This window comes from Rattus norvegicus, chromosome 5, assembly GCF_021556685.1.
Source record: "Rattus norvegicus strain SHRSP/BbbUtx chromosome 5, alternate assembly SHRSP_T2T, whole genome shotgun sequence".
NCBI lineage: Eukaryota > Metazoa > Chordata > Mammalia > Rodentia > Muridae > Rattus > Rattus norvegicus.
This window is the reverse complement of record NC_141538.1, coordinates 168,504,119-168,519,656: the sequence shown is the minus strand read 5'-3', so window position 1 is coordinate 168,519,656 and position 15,538 is coordinate 168,504,119. Positions and strand designations below refer to the sequence as shown.

General features: G+C 49.9%; 1 protein-coding gene across 1 annotated transcript in view; it reads right to left on the bottom strand.

Moving 5' to 3' along the window:
- Dnajc11 (DnaJ heat shock protein family (Hsp40) member C11) overlaps positions 1-14,161 on the bottom strand; it is a 45,480-nt gene extending 31,319 nt beyond the window's left edge. Inside the window, exon 1 of the mRNA NM_001108694.2 lies at positions 14,087-14,161. Within this exon, the coding sequence (NP_001102164.1) occupies positions 14,087-14,158 (72 nt within the window). The 5' untranslated portion in view covers positions 14,159-14,161. The remainder of the gene's footprint in view (positions 1-14,086) is intronic.
- Positions 14,162-15,538: the final 1,377 nt, after the last annotated feature.

Genomic DNA, 15,538 nt, shown 5'->3' with positions numbered 1-15,538 from the left:
GTCTATCATAGGTGATGCTGGAGAAATGGCCCCTCCCCCATGCATATCTTGACAAGGGGAGCATCCTGTGGGGTCACCAACTAGGCAAGAGGGACCCAAGACACGAGCCATATAGGTGGAGATGGGACACTAAGGATGGTAATACACTAGGGTCAGGTACCATCATGTAGGTCTTCAAGGAGAGGTTCCAGGGACACAGTGAGCTCAGGGAGAGAGTGATAAAGAAAAGGACATGTGACATTTCTCTATATGCAACGAGAACCTTCCCCATTCCAGGACAAATTTCTCTCTGGTAGCATGACTTCTGCACATTTCCCAGCAGCACCTCAGGCAGGTGCTGAAATCTAGGTCCTGAGGCACCCAAAGGGAGACAGGGAGCTGGGAAGGTGTGAGGTGGGCAGAGGACTTGCTGGCTGACCTCCAAAAAGCTCAATATGGCGGCGGAGCCCACAGCTTGTCCTTTAGCCCAGCCATAGAGCCCAGCTGTCTGTCTGCTATACAGATGTGGCAGTGTACTGCCACTCTAAATCAGGAGCTGCCAAGAGGTCCCCGCTAGTTGATCCATCAGAAGAGGGTCACGGACCAAGGGGAACAACCCTCTCTGCCTTGGAAAACTAGGCTGACTGTCCCTGTCACCAATTTCTTCCTCGACCTTCTCTTTGTAGTCTTGGGAATGGGGTCATAGAGCAGCTTTCAGCTACCTGCCTCTCCTCCCTCTCCATCTGGTTGCCTCTGTGATTTGCTGGACAGTCTACGCTGACCTTCCTTCCATTCCAGTGGCTGAGAAGGCAGGCTCGGGAATCTGACGGCTGTGTCTAGACCCAGCCTGTGCTACTTCCAAGTCCTGTGATGCTGGGTGAGAGAGAGCTTTCTAATGACGGTGAGACAGCCCAACACACAGGAAACTCACAAATGGTGGCACTTCAGAACCTGCTGGTCCCCCCCTGTGAAACCTAGAGTCAAGGCTCTCCTTAGCTATAGTGAGGCATACACCAATTTGCTCACACTCAAGCCAGGCAGTGCACACCACTGGAGAGCAATCCCTGTCAGCACTGGGACGTGGGAGGGTCACCGCCCTGCTGTGAGGAACAGTGGACCAGCACCACACCCACTGGCTGTGCTCAGATGGCATCAGTCCCACGGCTCAGCCTTCTCTTCTCCCTGTCTGAGTCTTTCCCTGCTCATAGTAATAACCATGCACCATACTTCTTGCTCCACCACCGTGTCAACTGCAGGGAACCCTACATTTGAATCACAATAGTAAACAGAAAATAAAACACACATCTTTCTGATAGCTCACTGCTATGACTTAAAATTAAGTTACTGCAAACTGCAGTTCATTTCTGCAAACTTTTCTTTCCTTTGTTTCAAGACAGAGTTCCTCCACTTGGCTCTGGCTGTCCTGGAACTTGGTCTGTAGACTAGGCTGGCCTCAAAATCACAGATCTGCCTGCCTCTGCCTCCTCTGTGCTGGGGTTAAAGGCATGTGCCACCACTAGCCTGCAGTTTTTTTGTTTCTTAAAGATTATTCACATGATTGTCTACACATGTGTGCACATGTGTATAAAGGTGTTGTGTGTACAAGGTGTCCGTGGAGGCCAGGAGGAGACATGAGATTCTCTGGTGCTGGAGTTACAGATGCTGTGAGGCACCTGACATGGGTGCTAGGAACCTTGGTCCTATGGAAGAGAAGCAAGCACTCCTAACCCTGAGCTTCTGTCCTCCAGGCCCCGCACTTATGTGAAAACAAGAATTACCGTGTAAGCATGTTTCTATCTGTGGCACGTATGAGCATGAGGGTGACACACTGCACATGTAGAGGTCGGAGGGTAATTCATTGGAGTCTGTCCTTTCCTGCCACCTTTACGTGGGTTCTAGGATCAAACTCAGGTTATCAGGCTCAGGTAGCAGACTTTTGCCTGTTGCCATCTTACCAGCTCCCTGGGTTTTTGCAGTAGGGTCTTACCATGTAGCTAGGCTGGCCTCAATGTGGTCTCATGCATTTTTTTTACTTCGGTTCCCTCAGTGTTGGGATTATAGGTGAGAGACAGTCTGGCCTTCTTCCTGCAAATTTTGTTCTTTCCTGTGTCTTACCAAAGTTACCAGTATAGGACAAAATGGACCTGACTGACTAGGTTAGAAAGACACTTCCTGGTTATTAAAATTAAGCCAAGTGTCTGGAGAGCAGGAATCTAGTCTGCAACACCACCTTTAATCATCTTAATAAACGGCATGGAGTGCTATTGATTAAGTAATGGAAATGAGAAGTTTCATTTTTAATAAATATCACATTCAATAAAGGTTAGATTGGGCCTTTCATCACAACTGAGTAGTTAAGGTCACTGGTTCGATATTTCATAAATGATAACCTTTCTCACTACCGTTCGGCTCCTGATGCCATTTCGGAAGGTAATGAGATGCCATTAAGAAGGGCACCTAGGCTACATTTATCTCTAAACTTCCACAGGAAAATCCAGAGATGTCCCAAGTTTAAAATCTGAAAGTTTGATAGCCCCAGTCATCTGAAGAGAATGTTAGGCTACAAATTAAGCCTCCATAGATCTTTTAACAAGATTTCTATTCTTCTGTGTGAGCACGAACATATGTGTGTGGTTGTCTGTCTGTTTATGCCACATGTGTGCAGTGCCCACAGAGGCCAGAAAGGGGACACGTAGCTCCTTTGAAGTCAGGGCTACAGGTAGCTGTGAGCTGCTAACGTGGGTGCTACGAACTAAGCTCGGCTCCTCTGAAGAACAGCAAACACTCTTAAGCTCTGAGTCATCTGTCCAGCCTTGCCACAGATCCTAGAGATAGACAGTCATTCCTATCCTCACATGAGGAGACTAGAGACTGCATAAACCTGTGCTTATTAGACGACACACCACTCAGCCTTCAGGAATCAAAGAAGGAATCATAAGGCAGGCTAAATACTTAAAGCATGGGAAAATAAAATATAACACACCAAGCCTACCGGATAAATCAAAGGCAGTATTGGGGAGAGATTGGGATTATCATCCACTACATTAAAGCCATGAAGTACAGCCGGGGAGAGGCTCAATGGTCAAGGGAGCTCACAGCTCAATCCCAAGGACCAGGGCTCAAAAGGCAGCAGCATTCATTTGACAAGCTGGTCGTTCCTCTCACCCTCCTGTAGCCTCTGGGAATGCACAGTTCATTCGCCCAGGCTCACATATGTGTGCACACATCACATAACTAACCACCTACCCACCCACCCACCCACCCACAAGAGTATCCCCAAGTGTGCCCGAAGCTGGGTCCCCAGAGCTGATGCTAAAGAGACTGGGCTGTGGCTTGTCCTAGGGAAAAGATCAGGAACCCAGCTGCTCCAGCTCCCATTATCATCCCTCACGTCTCACTGCCAGTCACAAGGCCTTTCCTTACCAGGGGCGAAGAGAGCTGCTGGAATGCCTCACATACCTCCCAAGAGACAAGCTATATCAACCTTCCATTCTTTACAGTCCCCAACCTCAAGCATTTTATCATAGCAGCAGACGATAGACTAACACAAAAAGGAAATAAAGAAAGAAAACCTTTAAAAGATGGACTCACAAACCAAGTGGGGAACAAGCTCACAACTGTTCAGGATACAGGAGTCAGCAATCAAGGCCTCTAATGCAGCCAGGCCTGACAGATCATGCCGGTAACTCCAGCATATTCAAGAGCCAGACCAAGGAGGCCTGGATGAACTCTGGGCCAGCCTAGGCTATAAAATGAGACCCTGTTTCAAACACCAAACAGTATCCCTCAAGCAAATGACAAAAATCACTCAACAAATAAGATCATGGCCAACACAGGTTCATTCTTCTCAACATATTCTAAAAACCGAAGAGGAAAGAACAATTTGAACCATTCTGCAAGGCTGGTATTCTCTGCCCACTCCTCCTTCCTTCCTCCAAAGAAAGCTGGTGTCCTGGGAGGGCTGCAGCGCACTCCTCGGCATCAAGCAAGACACCGAACAAAAGGACCAGGGTTGAGGGTGGCTCCACGAGTGGAGAAGGGACATGCAGTGCAAGCTGGGAAGTCTGATGTCCAGAGCCCATAATGGTGGGGAGAACCAGCTATGACCAGCAGAAGTGCCCATGAGAAGAACATCTCTACACACATCTGATCCCACATACACACCCCTACACCCCTACACACACACACACACACACACACACACACACACACCCCTACCTGTTCCCACACATGCACCCCTACATACACATACCTGATCCTACTCACAATTCTGAAACAAGGCATGGATGGCTTCTGATCAACAAAGGACTGGAAGTGCTCACCAGAACAGTTGTGCAAGGTGAAAGAACACTCAATTAGAAAGGAACAGATTAGCTCTTTTCAGGATGACATGCCCTACAACTGGAACACACACACACACACACACACACACACACACACACACACCCCGTTACAAACAGAGACAATAAGGATCAATCTGGAAGAGGAAAGCAATGGCAGACACAGTCAGGAAGACGCCCCATAGCGTGGACAGAGAACACCCACCATCAGCACACGCAGAGAGACGCAGCCCACGTCCTCTCAGCAACACCGAGACACAGGCTCACACTGGATAGTCCAGGCTGGCCTCAAACCTTAACATTTGCCACATCTTCTGTGTGTGCACACGAACACATGACACTTATGTGTCAGAGAACGGTTGTCTGAGGCTGTTCTCTCCTTCCACCATGTGGATCCTGGGGAAGGGGAGAAGCAAACTCAGGTTGTCAACAGAGCTTTTCTCAGTGGCCTTCTTGGCAGCCCTGGGTTTGTCATACTCAGTGCTTGGTGGTGGTTTTGTTTGTTTGGGTTTGTTTGTTTTGTTTTTGAGGGACTCAAACATCTGAAGCAGGAAGTGCCGTATGGACAGCCTAGAACAAGCAACATGGTCTCCACACACCAGTCACCGGGAATAGTCCTACTGTGTGCCAGGCAAACAAAGAGCCAGCAATGCTTGCTGCAAGGTGCTTACAATGGCAATAGTTCCGCTCTTAATTCAATCCTGCGAGGAGCAACAGAGCACGCTCAGCACAGGGAGTGGCACTCACTCAGCCACACACCACTTTAAGAACAGAGCTTAGCTCTCTCTGCAGCCTGTACCCTCCCTACTCAATAGGGGAGTCTATGCAATGGCCACAGCCGAGGACACACCGCCGCCTCTGTGTAAAGGCCTGTACTCTGGAAAATGATTCTATAGGGAAGAGGCTGACTTGGGAGCCAGTGAACACTGTGCTGGTCTGGATAGGAGCTGCTGCCTCAAGAAAGGGGCCACAGTTCACTGTGTCACTAAGTCTCTGTGTCAGCAGAGACTAAACCCTGCTCTCTCTCCTCAGGGCTGGGAGACTGGATGTGGCCCTTCTGTAATGTGTCCTACTCCACAGCCTTCCCCCTCATGTGCCGAGACCGTTTGCCACTCAGCACAGTCTTCCCTTCTACTACAGAGCTAGCCTTGTGTAGCCTGGAACTCAGAGATCTGCCTCTTCCTGTCTCAGTGAGATTCCACACGCAAGGCTGGGTCTTGGCGGACTTGTCCTTAACGGCTAACACCTCAACCATGCAGAGGAAGAGCCTGTCAAGTAGGAAAATATGTTTTAGACAGCGTGACCTCTGTGCACTGCAGAGTGTAGCTGTGCATGGCCTCTGTGCACTGCAGAGTGCAGCTGTACATGGCCTCTGTGCACTGCAGAATGCGGCTGTGCACAGCTGGCAAGAGAACACTGTGCACGCACCCCCCCATGGGAAACTGTTTTCATTTACAGACATCATTACTGGTGTTGGTGAGAAAGGCAGCAAACAGGTAACCTTTCCCCCTGCAATAAAGAGCCCGAGAGGAGACAGTCACCATCTGTCAGATGGAAAGGGCCAAACGCAGTAGGAAAGAGCTGTGCTCGTCTCCAGGGCCTCCGCAGGCCTGCAGAGATGCCCGAGGCTCACTGCTCTGGGCCAGTGCACCCCTGTGTATGAATCTGCTCTTTTCCTCTTGCATCTGACTTCACGCAATCTTTATAAGAGAAGCACAGATTTCCTAAAACACAGATGAAGAAATTCCTTCCAGTAGCCAGTTCCTGAAGCAACTAGAAGGCTGTTCCAGCAACTGGAGGCTCAGTACAGGGGTAGTGGGGACCCTGGAGATGGAGCGATACACCCAGAGTTCAGATCCTCCCTCTGTACTGTGCAAGCTGCAGGTGGGTGTGGCAGCCTGCTTAAAGCCAGTACTCAGGGGGTTGGGGATTTGGCTCAGTGGTAGAGCACTTGCCTAGCAAGTGCAAGGCCTTGGGTTCGATCCCCAGCTCCGAAAAAAAGAATAGGAAAAAAAAAAAAAAAAGCCAGTACTCAGGGGACAGAGTCAGGACCCACAGGACAAGGTGACCACCATAATCTCTGAGTTCAACACCAACATCTACCCCCAGCAACAACATACACTCATGCAAAACAAAACAAAATTCTAAGGGTGGGTGTTCCACAAAGTAAAACAAACCTAAATAGGTGAGCCGGGGTGGGGGTGGGGGTGGGCAGCAGATCCATACCACTCCTGTCAGCAGGATGACTGATGTCAGCTAGGCTCTGGGTACCACCAAAGAAACGAACACCACAGGATGGCCCCTACCCTCAGGAGACAACAGACTAGATGTGGTTTCATTCTTAGGACCTATGAAGAAGGGCTGTAGAGATGGTTGAGCGGTTAAAAGCTCTTGTTCCACTCTTGCAGAGGACCCAGGGGCAGGTCCTGTGCCCGCACCTGGCAGCTCACAGCCACCTGTGACTACTCCAGCTCTAGGAGAATCCGACTCCACACATAAAAATGAAATAAATCTAAAAAAAGAAAAAGCGCGCACACAGGGACTTAAGCTGGTGGTAGGTCAGGAATGCTAAAGTCAGTGGTACAGAAAGCAGGGTGGTCAGAAGGCAAGTCGAAGAGCCCTAAACGGGGCACTGTGTGACTTTAGCTTGCACCAGCTGAGAGAGGCTGCGGCACACACACACCAGAAGAACCGAGGAAGCAGGCTGATATAAGTGCTGCTGGGGAAGGGGAGGGAGGGAGGGAGGCAGGAAGTGGGCAGGCGCTTCATTGGACACCTGTCCCTCTGCTCATCCCTTTCTCGGGCGTTTGTTAAGAACAGTCCTGTACTGTTCAGCTGAAGTGCTGTGGAAATGCACTGTAGCAACTGCAGTCACCTCCCACCAGGGCGTTTCCTACCTCTGTGCAGGGAACACGGTGGTGACACATGCAGGAACTCATCAGTTTCTTTGCAGTGCAAGAGGTAAATGTCACCACAAAGCAGAGAGGAAACATAAAACATCTGGTTTATTAAACGCTTTCAAAATGGATCCAGGGGCCAGTGACATGGTTTAGTGGATGGGACACTTGCTGCCAAGGTGACAACCCAAAGGAGAGAGATGACCCCTGCAGTTGTCCTTCGACCTCTTCCACACCAGCATCATGATCTGGGAGTATCTGTCTCTCTATTCCCCCATCCCCCACTAATTTCTTTAGTGGAGTCCAACTTCAACACTAACTCAGAAAATAAGAGGGATTAAGAGACCAGTCACTGAGGCATGGAGGAGAGAGGATCAGGAGTGCAGAGTCACCCTCCAATACACAGTGAGTTCACAAGCCAGCCTGGGATACAGGAGATGAAGTCTTAGAGGCAAGGGTGGCGGGGTGTCCAAACGACCTGGACGCCCACTCAAGGAAATATACAGGGGGAACTGCCAGGGACTCCTCTGCATACGTCAGCAGCTAATTACAGCGTGTACACACACACACACACACACACACACACACACACACACACACTTTTTTTTTGAGACAACCTGTTCTTTTCTTTTTTGACAAAGTCTTGCTATACAGACATGCTGGCCTTCTACTCAGCCGTCCCTGCAATCTGGCTCAAGTGCTGTAACACAGGTGTACACTACACCCAGACAGCTCTCCACACGGCCTGCGCTGACCCTGACTCCCCAGTCTCCAGCCTCCACCATCCAGTGACGCCACACCCAACTCTTCGTTTTTATTCCCTGCAAAGAAGCAGGCAGGCAGACTGGCGTGTGCAGAGAACTGCATGTCCGTCTGTACAGGAAGTATCAGATATGTAGCGCACTTCAGCCCTGCAGACAGCACAACTGCCTGACTTTAAGGGTGAAGAGACAGGTCAGACTGGGCAAGTTACCATCTGTTCAGCTGAGGCTGCCTTACGTCATATCTGACCCCACCCCACGTGGGAGACTGTCTTCGTTAAAGCCACCCTTTGAGGCTCCATTACAATCTGTGCACACCACCAACAGATGCAGAGAACTCAGTGTTCAAGAAGCTGGGCTATACCACCAGACGCCCTTCTCTGTGTCTGAGCTCTGTCACCAAGGAGACATACCACATCTCACCCGTCTCTCTACTGTGACATACCTTGGGTTTCACGACTCTTCCTGGTCATGCCCGCGTATTTATCTAGTGCCCTTGAGACACATGCTCCAGATTTCCTGTGGAAGGAATTTCTGGGCTCCATCAATATAGGTAGTTCAGACCCTATCTCCCCAACAGGAACTTAATCTCCTCTGTGCACATCTGCCCCGCCCTGCCCAGTCAGGCGCACTGCTAGCAGCCCATCTCTTTTAGCTTGGCATTTTCCTTCGTGAGAGTTCTTGGGCTTCTATACACCAGGGAAGGAACACTGCACTCCGACACGGAGGAGTAGATCGCACAGTCCAGGAAACTCAAAGGTGGCTGTTCCTTTCAGAGTGGAATCACAGTGCGTTCTTATCCTAACAGCAGCAAGGAAGCAACATTGCCAGCGGCTGTCTCTCCCTGTCAGAGATGTATGCCTGGCTCCTCTTTGAAACGTGTACAATATATTAATTTGTTGTTTTAAATCCTTATTTGAACAAGGAAGCTATAAATGAAATAAGCAAAATTAAAACAGGCAGTTAATAAAAGTAGACGTCCAGCCCCGTAACTAAGCTAAGCAGAGCCCTGTATTTTCTTCTCTATTGTTTTATTACCAAATTTACAATAAACACAAAAGCTTTCAATTGAAATCTGAGAGGAAAGTGTTTGACTGGGTAATGCAAAACCGGAGCATAAAAATTTCAAGAAGCTATTACTGAAATGCCCAAAGCAGGAAGGTCTTAACTGGCTTATGGTTCATTAACGAAGTAAATTTAACTTTGTATTATTGGCTAATTACATTGAGAGGACATTGAACCTGGCCAAGCACCCTCCATGCTGTCCACACCACAGGCTGCCTTGGCTCTCATACCTGCCTCTGTCACCCTGGCCGAACCTGCTCCTCAGCTCCTTCCCGCCTGCCTCTCTCTCTCTTTGGAGCACCTGTGTCCCCTCCATTTGTACTTCCTATCTCTCATGTTTGCTCTGTGAGACATCTCGTGCTAAGGCTCACCTTCCAGCAGAGCCCCCACCCTAAATCAACTCTGCAGGAAGCAGAAGGACAGCAATACTGTTTAGGAAAAAGAAATTCAGCTCTTTGGACAAGAAGGAGCACGGTAAACTGGGCACAATAACCTAATGCATACATTCTGACACCCTCTTCCTGTGGTACTGAAGATGCAGCCCAGGTCTGTGTGCACACGGCACCTCTCTACCACCAAGTCACGTCTCCAGTGCAAGGCATATATACTAAGGCTGTCCACACACACACACGCTTTTTTGGTTTGTCTTTTGTAGGGTATCATGTGGCCCAGGGTATCCTCAAACAGAGCTGATGTGGACCTTGAACTCCTGACCTTGTGTTTACCCTCCACGCTCCACCATGCTGTGTATAGCTTCACAATAAGCAGAACCTCATTCCCATCACCGGGATAACTGCTTATGTCCAGTTCTTTACACACAGTCCACCCAAACGGCAGTATGTATAACCTGAGCTTACAGTATGCGCTTTATACAGCGTTACTTCCTTCCTTCCAGGCGTTTCTGGAGTCCTGGAGTTAAAGGCATGTGCTACCACACCCAGCCTGTTAGCCACATTTCTGTGTCAAAGAAAACAAGACTGGCCTGTACGCTGTCATCTGGTGGGTAAGGGAACCTGCTGCCAAGCCAGATGCCCTGAGTTCCCACAATGAAAGGACAGAACTGACTCCCATCCATGTAATTACATGATGCATGTACACACATACAATAAGCACTACACATAATTTCACAAAAACGAAAGCAGGCAGAGCAGCACACCTCCTGTCAGGAGTACCAGGATGAAGCCCATGTGTTCTCTTCAGCACTGGTGTCTCCACTGCTAAGAACTTGCAGGTCAGGTGCAGGCAAGATTCCTGGCCCTGAGCCTCCTGGTCGACAGAAAGAATGTAGCTACCTGGACAATTCTGGTTGCGGACAGCCAGGCCCGACTCTACACACCCAAGGCAAACATTGATTCACAATCACTGCCACAAGTGTCACACTTTGAACATGTGTCCATGGGACACTCCTTACTGACCTCATGAAGAGAAACCCACATCACACAAGGTGAGAACCAGCTCCTGCAAGTTGTTCTCTGACTTTCAGACAAACAAAGCGCCACAGACACAATTGACAGGCAAAACAAAAACCGAACAAACGAAAAACAAGCCCCAGTACCCCAAACCTCCCGCTTTGAAAAAGAGGTTGGCTGATCAAAAAAACTACATAAGACCAGTCGGGTTTCTTTAGACAGGGTTTCTGTTTGTTTGTTTGTTTGTTTGTTTGTTTTGAATATAGACCTGGCTGGTCTTGATATCATGAACTCATGATAATCTTACTGCTTCAGAATGCATTGCTAAAATGAAATTCTTTAAAGTATAGAATAAGAGCAATAAAGAAGAAACCAGACCATATTATTTAGGAATAAACTGGGTTTAAATTATATCAGTTTAAGAATTCTATAAAAGGGCCATAGAAATAGCCCAGTGGTTAAGCACACTTGCTGTAGAGGACCAAGGTTCAGTTCCTAGTACCCCCCAAAAGCTCATGACTACCCACAGGAATGCGTATGTGCACATATGCATATTCATGCACAGCACCCAGACAAATCTAAAGGAAACAATCCTGCAAAAAGCTAACAATCGGTAAATTTAATGCTGATTTGTCGTTGAGGAATTCTTTCTCCATACAGTTTAGAAAAATCACCCCAGAGATCAGAAGAGTCTGATTTCAATCCTGATAATGCATCTAACACCACAAAACCACATAGCCAACCTGGTTCGGTGAGGTCCACTAACGGTGAATGACTTAGGAGGGTGAGGGTGAAGCGCCACAACAGTGGGAGGGGCTGCCTCACTAGGGTCATCAGCTTTGTTTACAGCAGGACTTGGCTGTCCTGGCTACCTCCTGACATAGAGATTCAGAGTGATAATGTGCAGTCTAAAACCTAAGAAGGGAGATTTCTGGCACTTATTACTTTATTAAATTCTCTTTTGCATCTAACTTTTTCTTTACCTTTTTGAGACATGGTCTCAGGTAGCCCAGGCTGGCCTCAAACTAATTGTGTAGCTGAGGATGACCTTGAATGTCTAAACCTCCTGCTTCTACTTCCCAAGTGCCACTGTGCCCAGTTTATTCAGTAGATGCAGTACCTGGTGTGGACCATGCTTCATGCATGTCAGACAAACATTCTACCAACAGAACGAAGCCCAGCTCAGTGCTTATAACCTGCGCACAGAATGGATGTCCTGGCTCTGCAGAGCTGCTTCTCTTGCAGCTCTCCTAGGGAGAAGACTGAGCCTGGTGGGACGCCGATCATTCTGAAAACGCCCTTTGAAGGCGCTTCTGAGTGCTGGTGGGAAGAGGAGTGGATTCCTACAGTGACTCAACCAGGGTCAGAACAGACAGCAAACGCAGTAGCTGCTCAGACACTCATCAACGCACAACACAAACACACACTCTCACACGCTAGCCTGAGAATGAAGATTTCTCCTGCTTGGTCTCCAGCTAAAGCATGCTATTTCTACTTCAGGTTTGAAAAAATAAAGCAAACCTTTAGTAAGCACCAATGTCACCATCTTCACAGCTTTCTTTCCAGTAGAAGCAGCAGCCACAAAGTCAGCAAGCAGATATGATGGCACTCGACACTGAATGTGCTGACAAGAACAGCACAGGACAGAGGCTTGTGTGGTGAGGACTTCATCTAGTTATAAATGTGGGGAGTGCCTGCACTCAAAGGCAGAAGTAAGCATTCCTTTAAAAGAAGTGTTTCTTTGGCTCCTATCCCAGTGCAGTAGCAATCAAAGGCCTCAAGTCCCAGGGGGCTCACATGTCGTTGAACACCCACAGTGGCACAGGTTCAGGAGCTCTGGCAAACAGGTAAATGGATGCTAACAGCCCAGACTAGCCAGGACACTGAGAGACTTAAAATAAAACAACAGACCCATTCCAGAAAGGTCGGCTCCTTTTACCACTTTGCTTTCTCAAGAACCAGGAAATATGTAGGCATTGTGGCTTTGCCTTTATTCCTAACATTTGAGAGGCAGCCAGATCTCTGAGAGCTGAAGGCTAGCCTGGTTTATACAGTGAGTTCTTGCCAGCACTACAGAGACCCAGTGTAAGAAAAACAAACAAGGGGTTGGGGATTTAGCTCAGTGGTAGTGGTAGAGCGCTTGCCTAGCAAGCGCAAGGCCCTGGGTTCGGTCCCCAGCTCGGGGGGGGGGGGGGGGGGGGGGGGGGGGGGGGAAGAAAAACAAACAAACAAAACCAAAATAACCCAGGGGAAAATTTACAGCTCCATTCAACTGCTAAGTGACTAGGAGTCAAAGAAACAACTTGCTCAAAATCTAAGGACAGTTCAGCTATAAATGCAGAATGAGACTCTCCAGGTGCCCAGATGCAGTTTAATAAGATCCGGAAGTCCAGGAAACATTTCCGGGGCAGTTTCTGTAGTAAGCAGTGGCTGACACAGAGCGCAGTATCAGGACAAAGAGCTTTGCCGCCTGTGGAGTGGTAAACTGAGGCAGCAGTGGAGTTCAAGAGCTGGGTTTCTGGAGTTAGCCTGCCCATGGATGAATTACACCTGTTTGTTCCCTCAATTTTTATGAGGGTGGCTCTCACAATTTAAAGACATCAAGACAGTTCTTTCAACAGGTAGCTGTGCACAAAACACTCGGAAAGATGTTATTAGCACACAAACTAACGTTTACTGGTAATTGGACTAGCTTTGCTGATGGCCCAATTCGGTTACTTTTGATCACTACCAGAAAAATCTAAAGGACAGGATTGGGACTTGTCTTGGCACGGCTGGAAGCCTGGGCCCAGCAGCCACAGACATCACGAATGCACCCTATGACGTGACCTTGGAAGCCTTCCAGAAACCCTTCTCTGACAGAGCTCAAGTGCGGACTAGCCATCCAGAAATAAGAACGTCTGAGAAATATACACGTGCCAGACAGTGCGGGTCTCTCGGCTGACTTTTTATTCTCGAGGAGACCGCGTCGAATCCACTTGACTGGGATGCCGAAGCCTAGTCAGAGCGCTGGTGCGTCTCTGGCCTAGCACTTCTTGCTCGTCCATCGCCCCTTGAGTCCAGGCCGGGGAGGTCCTGCTCTCTAATTTCTGGGCAAAGGCTCAAGGGATTGAAGGAGGGCACGAAACGCTAGCCTGTGCGGGTAAACTCGGCTTCGGTAGCATCAGAGATTGAGAGGTCCGACTGAGCCCTGGAGAGGCTTGACCTTGGTGTCCCGGGCTCCGTTTGCCCATCTGCTGTCTCAGGACGATAACCCTAACCCCTAGTCTATGGCAGGAGTGTGTAGGGGGAGCGTGGGACAGGGTCGCGGGGACCGGGTACCCCATTGCAGCGGCTTCCCTGGGGCTCTCGTCCCCGTCCAGCGACTGCGTGGGCCCCGACCCGGTCTGAGCACGGTGCACGCCACGCACAGGACGCGGAGAGCCGGGCGGACGCTGGACCCGCGCCAGGGCGCGAGGGTCGCGGCGGTGCCGGCAGCTCGATGGCTGGCAGGCGCGCACAGCGGCGGGGTCACGCGGCCTCTTGGCCGGGCCGTGGCCTTGCCGGGGCCGCTGCGGAGCCAGAGCCACCCGTCCGACCGTCCAGAACCATTGAGCCGGGCCTCAGCCGGGCCGACGCCGCGCCGCGGGCCTCACCTCCCTGCGCACGTTCAGCAGTGAGTAATAGTCTTCATTGTCCAGCTCCTCCTCGCTCAAGGCCGTCGCCATCTTCGCAACCTTTCACCCCGCCAAACCGGCGAGGCCGTAGTTAAGAGGGTACGGCGCTGCGCGGTGTTCCCAGCGCGTCTTCCGCCTACGCCACAGCGGCCCCTGGCGGCCCGGAGCCTCACCGCAACCCTCGGGACGCGCCTGCGCACTGCGCCCCCGCGTGGCCGAGGCCGGAAGCTGCGAGGCCGGGAACCTTGCATGTGTGCTTCTGTGCGTGTGTGTGTGTGTGTGTGTGTGTGTGTGTGTGTGTGTGTGTGTGTGTGTGTGGTGTGTACGAGCGTGTAAGGTGTGCATGAAATTGTGGTGTATGTATATGTGTGAGTGTGTGTGTGTACGAGCTTGTTTGGAGTGAGAGTGTGGTGGAGGTATGGGGTTTGGGTGGAGATGTGGTATGTGTTTGAGTGTGTGCGTGGTGTGTATACCAGTGTGTGGGATGTGTGAGGAGGGGATGTGTTATGTGTGTACGAGCATGTATGAAGTCTGTGAGAGTGTGTTGGGGTGTGAGTGGGGTTGTGGTATATGAGCGGGAATGTGTGTGTGTGTGTAGAGGTGAGTGTTCAATTGTGTGTGTGGGTGTGTATGTGAGTGAGTGAGTGGGTGGGTGGGTGTGAGTAGGTATGGTGTGTGTGTACAGTTGTGAGAGTGGGGGTTATGTGGTGTGTGTGTACATGTGTGGGTGGGGAGCATCCTACAGGGCCACACTACACATATAGGACACTTATGGCCCGGGTTCTGGGTGGTGGCGAGTGGGGGATGCCTGAGCTTCTTCCCCTCCTTTGGAGCCTGTTGTAAAGCCACCCTGAGCCCAGGCGCGCATCTCACTAGCCAACCCCGGAGGGAAGCCTCATCTCACTAGCCAACCCCGGAGGGAAGCCCCTGGTAGCTTCCCTGACTTTCACATGCTGACTTCCACGAGCTCAGGAAACCTCCAAAATGGTTGCCTACACCCTTTGTGGTCCACAAAAGCTACCTTATCGTCCGCTTTTGTTTTGTGTTGTTTTGTTTTCCTTAACCGTTGCCCTGAATTTAGGACCACCTGGCCATTTTTTTTTTCCTGCCGGGTAAATGAGGAGGCAATATCCATTTGGTTCTAAATTGCGTCTGGCGTGCACATATACCTGTGGTTCCTACCTCAGAGCCATTCTGCCGGAAATTCCTCCTGTATAATTTAGCAGCGGAGTCTAATTGATTTCCACCTGGTACCTGCTGTTTGGTGCCTTATTAAAAATGTCTTGGTTACAATAATCTAAATATTTTAAGTGTCTTGGAAATTATGTTATCAAGGGGTGGGCAGCAGCCCAGGCTCCTCCACCTGTTGGATCACATGACCTCTATCTTTTCTCGGGGATCCTTGTTGTTCTTCCACACAGCCATCGGCTT